The sequence below is a fragment of the Hemibagrus wyckioides genome, linkage group LG01, assembly GCF_019097595.1.
Source record: "Hemibagrus wyckioides isolate EC202008001 linkage group LG01, SWU_Hwy_1.0, whole genome shotgun sequence".
NCBI classification, from domain to species: Eukaryota; Metazoa; Chordata; class Actinopteri; order Siluriformes; family Bagridae; genus Hemibagrus; species Hemibagrus wyckioides.
Window position 1 is genome coordinate 12,585,494 of NC_080710.1, and position 15,988 is coordinate 12,601,481.

At 37.6% G+C, this 15,988-nt stretch overlaps 1 protein-coding gene across 5 annotated transcripts; it reads left to right on the forward strand.

The window, feature by feature from the left end:
- Positions 1–6,504: 6,504 nt before the first annotated feature.
- Positions 6,505–15,864, forward strand: rxrbb (retinoid x receptor, beta b). Of its 5 annotated transcripts, none has more exons than XM_058387051.1 (11): positions 6,505–6,709; positions 7,591–7,789; positions 7,943–8,084; positions 8,373–8,552; positions 9,141–9,343; positions 10,013–10,142; positions 10,395–10,491; positions 11,391–11,504; positions 11,710–11,801; positions 12,740–12,845; positions 13,966–15,864. In XM_058387051.1, exons 2-11 carry the CDS (start codon positions 7,640–7,642, stop codon positions 14,102–14,104), a joined length of 1,353 nt encoding a protein of 450 aa, XP_058243034.1. In that variant the 5' UTR covers positions 6,505–6,709; positions 7,591–7,639; the 3' UTR covers positions 14,105–15,864. The 5 variants fall into 5 exon arrangements, with proteins under 5 accessions (XP_058243034.1, XP_058243026.1, XP_058243043.1 ...); XM_058387043.1 differs by having other exon boundaries at positions 6,506–6,709; positions 7,568–7,789; positions 13,966–15,863; XM_058387060.1 differs by having other exon boundaries at positions 6,508–6,709; positions 7,568–7,789; positions 11,391–11,432; positions 13,966–15,861.
- The last annotated feature ends 124 nt before the right edge of the window (positions 15,865–15,988 follow it).

A 15,988-nucleotide genomic window follows, 5' to 3' on the forward strand; every position in this document is an offset into this window, starting at 1 on the left:
TGGTTTGCGTCTGACTGTGTCTCCGTCCTGCTCCATCTCCCTCTCTGTTGGTATCTTTGTGCATGTGTCTCTACATCTCTCTCTCCCTCTCATTCTATCCATCTCATTACATGCAGCACTGGGGTTACCTAAGAGACTGGGCCTCAAAAGAGAAAATCTCTCCAGCCACAATAAACGGTGAAAGTGACAGAGGGCAAGGAGGGAGGGGACCAAGGGGGCAGAGCGAGAGGGTGAGTGGGAGAGAAGGAGAGAGGAAGAGATGCCAGATGACAGGTGGATAGAACAGAAATTAATAAGGGCCTTGGTTTGTGTGACGGTGCTTCAGATGGTCAAAAGTGTGTCTCAGACACTTGAACCTGGCTGATAAAGTGTTGTTTGAGGGTGTACAAAGCAAACATGAATCTCTCGACCTGTTACGTTGAGGGTGTAATATAAACTTATGCTCTCCTGCTCTACTGGAGGATCAAAAATTTTTTTGAGCATTACAGATCAATTCTAAACAAAAAGTCTAAAGAGATAAAGTCTAAACAAATAAATACATTTCAAAAACTCTAAAAGCAAGAAAACACATTTATTCCCCATGAATGAATCAGCAAACATGTAGAGGTTTGTCAGATGAATCTGTTTTATTTTTTCATCATCAGCCTAAATCTCCCTTTTAACATTTTTTCTCACTTTTCGCTCGTTGTGCATAAGTGGGGGCCAAAGCAGCTTAGCAGCAGAATAAATCAGATGACTTCCTTTATGCCTTTTGCTTGGAGAGCATATATTACCACTGACCATCCAGTTGCCATGGCAGTCTCTGCACAAAAGGGTGTGGCGTGGGAACTGCTTGCTGGGGTCAGGAGTGAGGGTCAAAAGGGCAAAGGTCACCAGCAGCTGGACAGTGCACAAGAGGAGCAGAGGCTGAGAAAGGATCATGGGGGAGGACACCACCAGTGAGTTAGTGGCCTCAACAGGGCATTAACATTGAACTGTGTTGTGACAAAGGGGTGGAGATGACTGTTCACTAAAATCTCCACTGTCCAGGGTGTTTTGCTGACAAACTCTGCATCATTGAAGACCTGCACATGTCTAATGGTCCATGCACAAGGACATGGCTATTCTTACTGCCAGCACAAAGGCTTAAATAGCATTTCAAACACCAGAGTTAACACTATATATTAACTGCAAGAAGTCATATGAGTTAAAAATTAAGCAAAAACTATAACATTAAACAAGAATTATCTCAGAATGAGCCTAAAAGTACTTTTTGACCTCAAAAACTCCAACATGAAGTAACCAGGGTGGTCCTGCAAAAGACACACTGGTCTTTCTTTGAGAAAACTGATAATCTCCATAATCCACAACTAAAATGGTCAGGTGTCTCATGTGGAAGTCTCATACTAATCCTTTGGTTGTTAAAATGCTATAAATGTCATTGGTCTGATAAAGATCATTATCATTTCACTTGTCTATACATCAACTGAAATAAAAGGTAAAACAAAGGTAAGGTAAGATACTTTATTGTCATTGTATACAATACAACAAAATGTAGTGTAGCAACTCTCAGACAGCAACGAGGACATATAAACATAACACTCCTGAAATGAATTAAAATAAAAAATATTAAAGAATACAACAATAAATAAATAAAGAGTATACTGTAAAATATATACACGATTGCATTTAAGTGTAAGGTCTTGATTTTTTAAATGTATATATTGCACATATTATACATCTACAACTAATAATGCCTTATAGTAACATGCTTACTTAACATTTTTTCAACAGGACATTAAAAAAAAAATTTTTTTATCCAGGTGGATAAAATAATAAAGAAACCATTTTCTTAATGAGCCTTAAAAATGTCCACCTTTACCATTACATATTTACTACAGATATTTTAAAACCCTTATTTATTATTATCTGTACAATAGTCATTCCTAAACATTTATTGCTGTAGTTTATTTTAAAAACCTACAAAGTCTATTAAAACATTAGAAACATTATAAAGCTGATTTACAATGATAGTAATGCTTATGTATGGTTTGGGAAACTGTCCTATATCAATAACTTGCTAATTGAAACTTCATGCTTGATTTGAAAAAAGAAAGATTTTTCACCAGTACATGTTTCATTGTTGGACTGATGCTCTTCTAATAAGTGCTATAACAAAACCTGGAAACATTTCCATGGCAACACACGGCCTCCCACGTGCCATTCTGAAAGTATATAATAGCTTCCAGCTTTCAATATTATTTCTTATACTTTAATATATATATATATATATATATATATATATATATATATATATAAATAATGTGATGTGGTTCTGTTCTAACCATGGGAGCTGAACATGGGGGCCACGCTCACTGGGAGTGGAGTGAAGGTGAGGTCAGGCAGGTGGAGCCTGGATTGTGGTTTTGGGGGTTACTCCCGGAGGTCAAGGGGAGACAGCCAAAGGAGCAAATGGGGGACAATGTCAATATGCAAATTGTGTCAGTTAGAGCCACGGCCCATTTGGCTGCAAATTTCCTTTCCCATATGTTCCTCAAAAGACTCTGCATTGTTTAACAGCAAGCGCATTTCTATGAGAATGTCCATATGCACTCTCACACAGAAGCATCCCCAGTGAGAACATTTTTAAGACTGAATAAACACCAGTTGGTGTAAAAGTGATCTAATAGCTTTGTATGCTGTAGCAGCCTTTGTTCAGGTATGGTTTTAATAAATTGTTATTAATCAGGTATATTTAAACAACAAAGCAACACTTTTACAACTTATCAGTATATAAACATAATATACATCTCTGGAAAAAAAATAAGAGACCACTGCAAAATAATCAGTTTCTTATGTTTTTTTTCTTACAGGTGCATGTATTGGTGAGATGAACAGTTTTGTTTCATTTTTTGTGAACTGCTGACAATATTTCTCCTAAATTCAAAATATAACTATTGTTATTTAGACTGTATATTTAAAGGAAATGACAACATATCAAAATAACCCCAGTATTTACAGAGTAGTATTTACAGAGCTTTAATAATTCAAATAAAACAAAATGCAAATAATTTGTAAATAAATTGTGTTAATGCTTTGGCTAAATAACATTAAGAAATCCGTATTTGGAGGAATAACCCTGATTTGCATGTGTTTTGGCTCCATGCTCGCCACCAGTTTTTCACATTGCTGTTGGGAAACTTCATACCACTCTTTTTGCAAAAAAGCAAACAGCTCAGCTTTGCTTGATGGTTTGTGACCATCCATCTTCCTCTTGATGACATTCCAGAGGTTTTCAATAGGGTTCAAATCTGGAGATTGGGCAGTGGTCTCTTATTTCTCAATTTAAAATGCACTGATAGAAATAGATTTAAGCAAAAATCAAATATTGTGATTGATCATAATATATTTTAAATCAATCGTTATTGAAAAAGAAAGACAGACGGTCTGTGAAGAAACTAGTGTCTAAAATGTACTTATTAAATGGATGGGTAAGTAGGCTAGTAAAATGATTTGATGCTTACATAACTGTTAACTTTTTATAGTCCATCATCATTCAACAAAGCTGATTTGAGAGTACTAAATCAAATCGTATTGAATCAAAGCAAAGCAAATTCAGTGGAATCATCAAATAACTAATTGTTGCCTTGAAAAGAATTGAAATGGTATCATATTCACAACTAAAATTTACTGAATAATTATGTGAAGCATAATTTAGACCTGATGTTTCATTTGTTTAATAACAAGCCTAAAGACTACCTAGAAAGGCGTTTAGAGCTCTGGAGAAAGTGCATGGTCTAGATATCAACAGTTCAGATTCTTGGAGTAGAACACCTCTAAGTAATGTCCCTAAGATTAGAGCTGTAGTCTCTGTAGGTGGGTTGCTCTTTGTGAGTCTAACCATTAAGCATGGATGGTATCACCTAAGTTGTTTCCATGCAAGGCACAGTGAGCTGTCTGACCTTGTGCTGGCCTGATGATGAAAAATCACTATGTTGTCCAGGGCTCAGAATCTGAGAAAAACTTGAATGCCAAATAAACCATGAATCTTACATCTCTATTTGTGCTGCTGAGGAGAAGCAATGAATTTGAGTGTTTGTCCTTAAAAGGCAAACCTTAACACATGTGCGTTCTGGTTCCCGAGTGGAATTACAGGCGATTAAAAGTCAAATCATGTTGATGCCATAGCCACCTGTGAATAAGAGCCAAAGGAGCAAAACTGTATACTTTCTGGTTGGAAGGGATGGAAGACTCTTTTCCATGTCAATCACTATGATATCATGTATGTACAAAAGGGCAATAGGAGCTTTCCTGTGGATGTGATTTTCAGCTATGCAACACAGCATAACCACTAGTTTTAAAAGTTATATTTGGCTGGGATAACAAGTCTCGAATGAAGCACATATTGGATTTCATCCTCCACAGTTGGCAACTATCATATAATGGGGAGAATTAAAAAATTCTAAATTGATATCTGGATTTTTGTACAGAGGCTTTGTGACATTGTCCATGTTTTAGCTTGATATAAATAAAATTGAATTGCATTAAAGCTGGCTAATGGCAGGAAATTGGCAGGTGACCAAACTAAGGGGAAAAAAGGCATATGTGTTCAGTAGAAATAGGAACATGAAAATTAAAAAAATTGAGACAGTAAATCATTTGTGTTATTGTGTTTCACTAGCAAACTGTAAGAGTTTGGAACAGCCGAAATATTATTTCCTAAGCCACTATTGTGGATATAGGATTGTCTAGTGACAAATTTGATCACGCTGTATAAGCTTTGTGTTCTTACACACAAAAACATTGACAAAAACATCAAGCATTGTACACAAGCTGTACTGCGACTGTAATCCATGTTGCACATACCTCTGATAAAGGTAAAAAACAACAACATCAGTAAATAATACAGTTAGGATCAAGAAACAAATAAGGATAAACCTTGAGGAGTTGGAATAAGAAGGAATTGCTGATATGCAGAGTTTCTTCTCAAGTTCTGGCTTTGTCCTTTATTGACCATGGTTTCAAAGGATGTGATTTCAGACAACCAGAAATGTGCTTGCATTTAATTAGAAGGAGAATCAATGCAACTGGGAAGAAAATAATAGAACTGCTTAACTCTTGTTAAACTGTGCACTTTATGATTATTGATTCTTTCATCTCTTATGAACAAGAATGTACTACAGCTAATGTACGGGGTGAGCATTACTACAGCTAATGTCTTTACGCCCTTTGTCATAACTTTAACTCTTAACCAGTCCTGCATTTTAGAAATAGAAATAATAGGGATGTTGATGTATTGTTGATAGAGCTTTCAAAGCACTTTTGTATGTCCCTATGGATAAGCCAAATGCCATAAATGTAAATTTTTTCATACCAATCCATATATATCCAATCTATCCTCGGCGTCATCAGGCATCAAGGCAGGATACACACTGGATGGAGTGCCAACCCATTGCAGGGCACATGCACAAACTCATTCACTCACGCAATCACACACTACAATTTAGAGACTCCAATCAGCCTAGTAGCATGTCTTTGGACTGTGGGAGGAAACCGGAGCCCCCGGAGGAAACCCACCAAGCACGAGGAGAACATGCAAACCACCATAAATGTATATGTAAATAAAAATGTAGGAACCATTACACTTTGATCAGTCCTTTAACAGTCCAAGCTACACCGACCAGCCATGTTTGTAAGCTGGTGTGTTACATACCCTGAATAAATCTGTTTACACATCACTATAACATTAAGCATTGCATGTGCTTTACAGAAACTATATATCTCCCTCAGTAAATATCCTAAATGCTGTTGTAAATATATTCTATCACCAGGGCCACCCATGACCCTGTCACCAGTTCACCACTGTTCCTTCCTTGGACCACTTTTGATAGATACTGACCACTGCAGACCAGGAACACCCCACAACAGCTGCTCTGATCTAGTCGTCTAGCCATCACAATTTGGCCCTCTCTCAAATCCTTACTCTTCCCCATTTCTCCTGCTTCTAACACATCAACTTTGAGGACATAATGTTCACTTGCTGCCTAATATATCCCACCCACTAACAGGTGCCATGATGAGGAGATAATCAGTGTTATTCAATTCACCAGTCAGTGGTCATAATGTTATACCTGATCGGTGTAACTAGCTAGATAGAGACCACTCTTTAAAATAGGAAAGATCCTTTTGTCTTGCAGTTCAATTTTGTTTTATTCACCCATTTGTTTGTTTGAAACTATGATACAATATGATGAATGACTGACATGTGAATTGATACAGATTCTGCTGCTTAAAAAAACGAGTAATTATTTGCATTTTTATGAAAAAGAAATACAATACAAAATCAGCCTCGCTTGTTTTGTTATTATTTACCATAGCTAGAATATATCTGACTGCGCACCTAAAGTATATGTAAACAAAAGAAACCTGTAAACAAATACGTTTTAAATGCCTCCCCCTAATTTCTCTTCTTGCCCTAAGCGTGTGGAGAGAATGGCTTTATTGTTTGTGGCTGGTTATCAGAGAAAATGCGCTCTCTTTCCACTAGGAGGCTGATTAGCGAAGCGCTTGCCCGGATGCAAAACATTCGCTTCATATTGCGTGTTTGGTAAAATAAATATTTTATCTGTAAATTATTTATAGATCATTTAAATTCCGTAGCGGATCACGGAGCGCCCCTTATGTGGTTTTAAGCCAGGAGGCAAATGCAGATGTTTGCCTAGCTTAAGAGGTAAGTAAATAGTTGTGCTAAGCTTGTTTGGTAGGTTCGCTAGCTAGCATACACGCAGTGCTTGGTTGCTAGGGAGTTTGCGATTGTTGTGGCGTTTATATTTGATAAAAACAGTTCGTATTGTTCGTTTTTTTATTTTTTATTTTTATTTTCCCCATTATAGTCGTTCGATTAAAACTAGCCAACGAAGCAAGGTAGCATCCACATAAGTGAAGTGCATTGTGCGACGTTGCGTCTATTTGTAATCGAGTGAATTAGCAAGCTAGCTTTCTGCTCTCTGGGGCTAGCTAGGCTAGCTGGTTGTCTGCGCTGTGAGGTAACGTGCCACTTATCTTAGCTACACTTAAATAGACGTGCAAAAGCTGTGTTTTTCATCTCAAATGTTTTTTTTTTCATTTGGGTTGTAACCAGGCCTGACCAAAGGACTGCTGATGATACAAAAACACTGGAAGAAAATCATAGCTAGCTAGCGCTGGGCGCTGTTTGGACGCGCAGGCCTCTTCGGCCATTTTTGTTGACATTCCTACTATTCCTTCATCTCGCATGTTGTTAACTATCTTGAAAAGTTTTATATATTGTATTTGAATGAATGCCGACAGTTGTTGACATTCGTAAAGATTTTTGATTTAAAACGACATTTTCTTAATATGTTACAAGATCCCTAATACTCAGCTAACACTGCATGTAAAGTCAGTGAAGGAAAGTGTAGACCAGTGTAGAGGTAGCTGGAGCTCAGTAGCTATCATTGTGGCACTGAGGGATCTGTAATCCTAGCAACCAGCTGTTAAATTTAATTAGGCAAACATCAGAGTTGTATTTTAACCCGTCTTTAATCAGATATATACTCTGTTTTGTCAGTTGCATGTTTTTCCCTCATTTAGTAGTGAAGACAAGCAGTCTCCTCTAAAGTGGCCAGGTTGGCTTGCATCTATGAACTCGTTGGTGCCCACCACCACCTCGGCCGTCAGTAGCCCTGTTAGTTCCTTGGACTCCCCACTTTCTGTCATCAGTTCATCCACTGGCTCGCCGGGTGTGCCAGTGACCCCTTCGGTGGGTTACGGACCCATCAGCAACCCACAGGTGGGCTACATTCAATTACATTCACAAGAAACCCCTTGATTTCTTTCACTGCATTATTAGGTGTCCTTAGTCCACACTGGACCTTCTTTAAATATCTCATATAACATATATTTCCCCTACCCTTTAATTATCTTGTCTTCATACTACTTTTAGATTAATTCCTCGATGTCTGAGCTGCACACTGTCAGCAGCTCTGACGATGTGAAGCCATCCTTTGTTCTGAAGTCTCCAGGAGGCACCGGGCCAATGCTGTCCCAAAAAAGACTCTGTGCCATCTGTGGGGATCGCTCCTCCGGTGAGTACTTAGAAAGGACATAATAGTTTTGCAAAGTCTTTAAGATTTTTTTTCCCTATAATCAAATAGGCAAGGTTAGTGCTGGCTTGCTCACTGCTGTGGTATTTGTTTTGGTTTATGAACTAGTACCTCAGCTGTACATTGCTTAAAAACTATTAATGTTACAGTCGTTTCTGACTAATATATTTATGGCAGGATTTTAATTTTGATCAGGACTGACCCAGGATTAATGCTAAACCAAAATGCTCAGTGAAACTAATGGTGATGAATTTCTGCTTTATTGTTCAGGAAAGCACTATGGGGTGTACAGCTGTGAGGGCTGTAAAGGCTTCTTCAAGCGCACGGTGAGGAAAGACCTGAGCTACATCTGCAGAGACAGCAAAGAGTGTCTCGTGGACAAGCGCCAGCGCAACCGCTGCCAGTACTGCCGTTACCAGAAGTGCCTAGCCATGGGCATGAAGAGAGAGGGTGTGTATTTTCGTCCTGTCATGCGGATACCATTGCTTATTCTTATCATGTTTTGGTCTTTTTGAGCCTATTCAGACTTGACCTTAAGATTCAGATAATATGGAACATGGTGTTAAGTACATATGTAAACATGTAAACATTACATTTGTAGAATAACATAAATAAATAGACCAGTGCAGTTTTACTTTGAATCAAGCCATTACTGAACTCTGTATGCTGTTGATGCATTTAATGGGATTATTTATGTATTTATTTAAGGAATCAAGCATTTTTAAACACCAGTTCTATTACGGAAATCAAGTCATCTCTCGTGTGTTTCTTTTAACTTAGTTTAACTGAGTTGTGTTACTGAATTAGTCCTCATTCTCACCTTGGTAGAAAAAAAAAGTTTTTTTTTTAAAATATCACTGTACAGAGGTGTTATTTTGCTTAGAACATAAGCAAACATGGAAAATAATTCAACCTCCTGCTCAAAATGTACAACAGAAAGTAATTAAATTTTTTTAGCAAATAAAAACGAAAAAAATTGATACTGACTGTGTAGGTTGAAAACGACAAGTCAAGCTTTGATTTTCTTTTCTCTGGTAGATAGACATCTGGTTTATGAAAATCCTCATTCCTTGCACTCCACAGCTGTTCAGGAGGAGCGGCAGAGGAATAAAGAACGTGATGGAGATTACGACTGTAATACTGCAGCCAATGAGGAGATGCCTGTAGAGAAGATCCTGGAAGCCGAGACAGCTGTGGATCACAAGACAGAATTGCACTCTGCTAGCAGCTCTACTGGTGCTGTGAGTGTTTTTTTTTTTTTTTTACTGCTTTTAATAGTGTGCTCTAGAGAGATCTACTTTTGGATTTGCCTGTTGTGATAGGCTTGATTTCTCACACACCAGAAAGATCCAGCACCTTCTAGTGGGCCATATAAAGTTAGGCCACTATATATGCATATATGCATATATATGTATAGTGATAAACAACACGTTTCATTTTCATAATTTAAGCCCCCGTGTTTGGTGAGCACATTCCATTTGTGAAAGGCTAGCATGGCTCTGTTTGGCAAGCACAGGCAAGGGAAGCTAAGATGTCTCAGGGAAAGATGTTTTGTTGTCCTGCTTCAGAGTAAGACAGTGTTATTAAGGTTCATCTAGGGTACAAAATGGGCTAAAAGGAAATGCATAGCAGGACTGCAACTGCATATGTCTTCAAACAGCTTTTTTTAATCATAATTTAAAAATATACATATATATTCAAAAATTATTGGTTCTAGTTTCATTTCATTTGTCTCTCCCATTCGTGATATACTGATTTAATATACTTTTGATGCAATTAAAGTAGCTAAGCATATTGACCTGATTTTTCAAGAGTTCTTCATTTTGTGATTTATTCCTTTCATTATTATCACAGTATAAAGGTTCTCAGGAAAACCACCTATTAACTCATCCCCCCTTCCTGACCTTTAGGCCATCGACCCAGTGACTAACATCTGCCAGGCAGCAGATAAACAGCTGTTTGGCCTGGTGGAGTGGGCCAAGCGCATCCCACACTTCTGTGAGCTGCCTCTGGATGACCAGGTCATTCTGCTACGTGCAGGTAGAAGCGTCCACTTTCTAACACATGCAGACTATTCTTCTACACATAAAGTACATATTTTCACACTCCAATTTGTAAGTCAGGCATCCTTCTCAAGGAGGCAAGATATAATGTATCTGTAAATAATCATGCCACCAGTGAATATCTGACTTAATTTTGAAACTTTATTCTGATGAGGGGAAATGCTGTTTTTGTTAGATTATAAACCTCACCATTAATGACTTTTTATATCTTCATGCATCTGTGTTTCAGGGTGGAATGAGCTGCTTATTGCCTCGCTTTCTCACCGCTCCATTGGCGTGGAGGATGGACTTCTGCTGACTACAGGCTTGCACATGCTCAGAGACAGGTGACCCTTCACATCAGCTACTTACTTACTTAAATTTTTTTTCGTGAATCTTGCAAATAGAATGGTTTCTATAAATTTTTATAATCATTTGTATCACTGATTTTCCAGTAGTTAATAGATGTGCTTGAGGTGCTGTATGTGTACAAAATTACAAACTTCTCTTTCTACAAGACAAGAATCAGTTGAACTGATGCCTGTTTATCTGAACTATAAACTGAATATTAATTAACTAAAATAATTTAATTAATTAACTAAAATAATTTAGCTATAAAATTATCTTAAAATCTGATTGAGTAATAGAGGAAAGCTTCTGGATGTGAGAAACAGTAATGTTTGCGGTTTGATGTATTTTGGTCTAGTTCTCCGTCCCTTTTGTTTCAAAATGAGCTTAATGCACAGTTGCCTCTCCTGTTTGTGCTGTTAATTTTTTTTTTTTCCTACTTTCATCACCATCATTGTTCTTTGCTATTTGTGTCACCATGTCAGGTCTTTTCATAGCACTCGCAAAACCGTTCTGCACCTCAGCTGTATGAAGGGCATATACAATTTATTTTGACAGATACTTAAAACTCCATTTCAGCAGTGATTCATTTACATTAACTTCTTTGGTTTGTTGTATACAGCCAGCATGTAATTTATGCAATTTATAAGTTAGCAACAGTTGCGTTCAAATAAAAACATTTCAACCTATGATTTAGGAAAAACCGTTGATCTGATGGCATTATCAGGCAGTAGATCTCAGGGCATATGTGGATAGCACTTAGACTTCCAGTGCAAGCTTTGCTAGTGTTGGCGATTGTTTGTTTATACCTTTCCTCAATATATTAACCCTCATCCCACTCACTCATAGCACTGCTACTAATTATGATTCCTCATTACATCTGTTTACATCTCCACAGGGAAAGTTCACGCAGCCCAGAGGTGGGGGCCATATTTGACAGGTACTTGAAAGGGATATCAGACTCCTCACTTCTTACTTCTGACTGCAGCTTATTCAATGATGATAATGATATGTAAGAAAAAGGCAATCATTTTCAATATTTTCATAAGCTCAACATCTCTGTATTAGCCATGTATAGTGGTTTATTGCAGGGAAGTCTCACAAAGTGAAAAATGCTGGGAATAGGGATTTGCCATTCTAAGTTATTGTTCCTTCCTCTCTCTCTCTCTCTCTCTCTCTCTCTCTCTCATCATTCTCTTTTCAATTTCCCGCCATAGAGTGCTCACTGAGTTGGTAAATAAAATGCGAGATATGCAGATGGACAAGACTGAGCTTGGATGTCTGCGAGCCATCATCCTCTTTAACCCAGGTGCAGTTATCAGATCTTACTGATTGCAGGGTTCTGGGAGAAATGTCTGAAAATCCATTCAGCATTCACTTTTGAATCTCTGCTCTTTGGTAGAAATATGCTATTGTAAACCCTGTTTTGTATCATGGATTGTGAAGAATCAGACAGATTAATCTCATGGATGCATGTGGCAAATCAGCACACATTCAGAAAGAGTTAGGGACTGAACTTATATTGTTATTATGTCTCAATGAAAAATTGTTTCGCTGAGGGCAAGCGAGGAATATTCTCATATCCTGTTATTTACTAGCAGGTTATGAGTTCTTTAGATGTGAGTTGATACAAATTCCACCACTATGATAAATTAACTAACCATTCATTAGCTTGCCACCAAATTTGAGAACACAGAAAAGTCTTAAAAGTTTGTGAATACATTTTTTATGTTTTATTCCAATATTATAGTTGAGACCGTCACTCGTGTTTTTGTTTGCTTGCTTTCTCACTCTCTCCCTGATTGGCTGAATCACCCTCTAAATATGTAGTCAGAAGTTGGAGCACGATAATGAAGAAATGTCCCGCTCCTTTTAGACCCTTTTCATTTAAAACAATTCCATTAAATTAATTCTAGTCTTGCAGTACCAGTTCTTTTTCTAATTTGTACCACACACACCACTGTTACACATTCATATACAAAATGTCACATTTATCGTCTCCATCTGATCTGAACTGCAAATGTTTTATGATATTGGCTGATGACCAAACTGTCATTGTGAGTACCTTGGAATTTTATTCATTCAAAAGCATAAAGCAGAAGTAAAGACTATAAATTTTTATAGGCAGTTGTGCAGAAATGGCACTTGTTTTCCAGCAGAAAGTGCAAATTAATGCTGTCTTTTAAGGCTTGTGCAGCAACCTCTGTCAGACAGCCTTGAAGCTTAATCCTCTGTATTCTTGTTTAGATGCCAAAGGTCTGAGCAACACGAGTGAAGTGGAACTCCTGCGAGAGAGAGTATATGCATCCTTAGAGGCTTACTGCAGGCAGAAATACCCTGAGCAGCAGGGGAGGTATGCTAATTCTTTCTCCACAACACTCGTTGCAGTCCTCTGCAGTGTAAGCTACAGTTACACCACGCTAAGCCTCAAGCTGAATGTTTTTGTATAACGGTTAACTAATCATTATTGTATTATTATATTTGAATCCACCATTTTTGCATATTCAAATGCAGCTTTTCAGACACAGCTGCTTCTATAAATCGTTACTACGGTTTGTTCAAAAATGCTTTTCATTTGTTGAACAAGAGCCAAAGCAGCAGAACAAGTAGATACTAGTGTATATTACAGATGGATCATTTTACTCACCTCTTTTTTTTTTTTTGTAGTGATGATTACAATCATTATACTCCTGGATCATGCGTCTAGTATTTGCTGTTGTAACATGTCGATTAGCTGATGGTGAAACACATCACTCTGTGCTTTACATTTTTACTTTTTCATTTATGTTACGTCTATGCCTTATTTACTAATACCTATGAAGACCGATACACAAGCAGAGATGGTCATTATTCTGTTACATCGGCACTAGAATCTTACAGCTGATGGAAGAATATAACATTTGTTATAAATGCTATTGTAAAGTACTTGCAGAAGAATATTTCATAACATGGGTTGGGCTGCAGCATCGTCTACTACGTAAAAGAAGGCTGCGAGTTTCAAGTACATGTTCAGCAAGAATTCAGGGCTCTATGATCCTAGTCTGGTAGTGCTAGCAAGACAAGAGGACATGCTTCAATGGAAAAAACAATTTGAATTTACAAGCACTTCATGCACTACAAATTACGACACCAAGTGTCTGGTGCAAGAGAAATGTTTACTCCAGGCTTGAATTAAACTCACTGCTTTCAAGCTATGGTTTAATACCTTAACTCCCATAACATGCAAATAACCATAACTGGTGCAACCGACTGTGGCGGGTTAGTGTGTAAAATGAGTCTTTAAAAGCTCTTAGAAATTTGATGTCTTCTGTACTTGGTTGTAAGGCAGACCATTAGTCATGTTTTAAACATAACATTTACATGTAACATTAGCTAGAGAAATCTACGTGCAATTTGTGACTTATCAAGAGAGGCAAAACTGAGATGGTATCAAGTGTTTTTTACTTTATCCCTGTCTCTCTTTCCTCAACTAGATTTGCTAAGCTCCTCCTCAGGCTGCCTGCGCTGCGCTCCATTGGGCTCAAGTGTCTGGAGCACCTTTTTTTCTTCAAGCTGATCGGAGACACGCCCATTGAGACGTTCCTGATGGAGATGCTGGAGGCTCCTCACTAGCTTTGCCCTAAGGGAGGCTGGGAGATCACTGTGACTGCACTTTTCAATCTCAGGGGAACTTGAGCAATTGGCCAGCCTCCAGTCCATGATACACTTGTTGTTAGGTTTGTCTCTTTGTAAGTGCAAAACAGAGTCTAAAAAACCCAAGACTTGCCATGAACTTAGAGTATGTTGGTGCTATATTTCAGTCATAAGTCTTGAATTCTTGTGGATTTTTTTTTTCCTTTTTTTTTTTTTTCTTTTTCTTTTTTAAAAGATTGGAACCTTCAGTTCCCTTCCTAGCTTACATGGGATTTACATTTTGATAGAACCATTTAAGGCTTTTAAACTTGTGGATGTTGAGCTTTATTTGTCTGTAAGTGTGCTCCTCCATCATCTCGTCAGTGTGGTTTCTTTTATTCCTTAAGGGACTAATTTATTCAGCTCAGACCTTAAAGGACTGGCGATACGAACAACTGAAAGAACAGTTAAGAAAAACTGTTTTAAAATCTATAAGCTGACATCGCTCTCCCAGTTAAGCTAGCCTGGCCAAACATGTATGCAATGAAAATGCACAAAAGTCTGGAGAAAAGCTCATTATGATGTGCAATTTGCAAAATAATGCTAGTCAAATATTTTGGAGTTTATTCCAGGGAAGCGAGGTCTTACCATGTGCTCATAGATCTAGATCATGGGTGCTTGACTGATCTTTTACATGCTTGATACATTGTACTGTTTATTTTCTTCTTCTTCTCCTTTTTTTTTTTTTTTTTTTCTCCTTCTTCTTTTCAGTTTGCAGTTTTGGTGAAAACTGAAAAAAATAACTAGGATACTAAGTTCACTAAATTAGCCATGCATTGCTTTATGACTGCAGTGTTCCAGGCTGAAGTCGGTAAACTGCTTTGTGACATTGCTTTTTCTCTCAGTTATTCTTTTCGTAGTACACGCTTGTTTTATCACATATCACGTAACCTTTTAACTTGAGTTATGATTCCTTATGTAAACTGCACTATACCAGTTCAAATATCAGATATTTGACCAAAAGGGGTCATATTTGTGTATGCTTTGGTGCTTTAAAAAAAGAAAATGGCTGTTTTAAATGTTACATCCCTGAAAACGCACATAGAAACTTGTAGGCAGGAAACAGTTATATTTTAACAAAGCTGAACATAAGCAATACTAAATTTAAAATACGAATGTGTATAATCTCATTTCTGAGTCAAATTGTCAGACGTCAATTTCTAGTACTGTGCAAACAGTTGTTCAGGGACAGTAAAACATGAGTGCAACAAAAGAGCAGAAATCCATGTTCATTTATATTCCAATGATTTTTATCATTGCTTTTAGTTGCTTTGTACATCTAAAATACAAAAAAAGACCTTAGTTTGCACTGTATTTCCTGTGAATCCCAGTTTTCTGACTGTCTTTGCTCTTTTTCTTAGTGATGTGTTTTTTCTCAGATTTCAATTAGATTTGTAATCTTGCTGGTTTTTTGTAAGATCTTTGCTTTGCTTTGGGGACGAAGACCACAGAGACTTTGAAATGCAAGTTCCCTATTGGCAAAAATGTTTACTACACCTTCGGGTTGTTTTGTATGGTCCTGTACAACCACCATCCTTACTGCATTAGGACATGTTTGTGTCTGTCATTGCACTAAATTTGTCATACAATGATGATTGTAATGATCCTCCATCAGGTTCTCCATCGCTAGAGCTCAATTTAAAGGAGCTTGATGGCACTGCAAGTGAACCATATGGACACGACCCTAAATAAAAGCTGGTGATATCGAGACTCGTGTGGTGTTCGGTCTGTCATTTGACTGGATGAGGAGCATAATGGCTACAGCAGAGCTAGAACGCTAAACAGATCGCACCTGATTCAACAAATGATCTCATCAGCTAATCA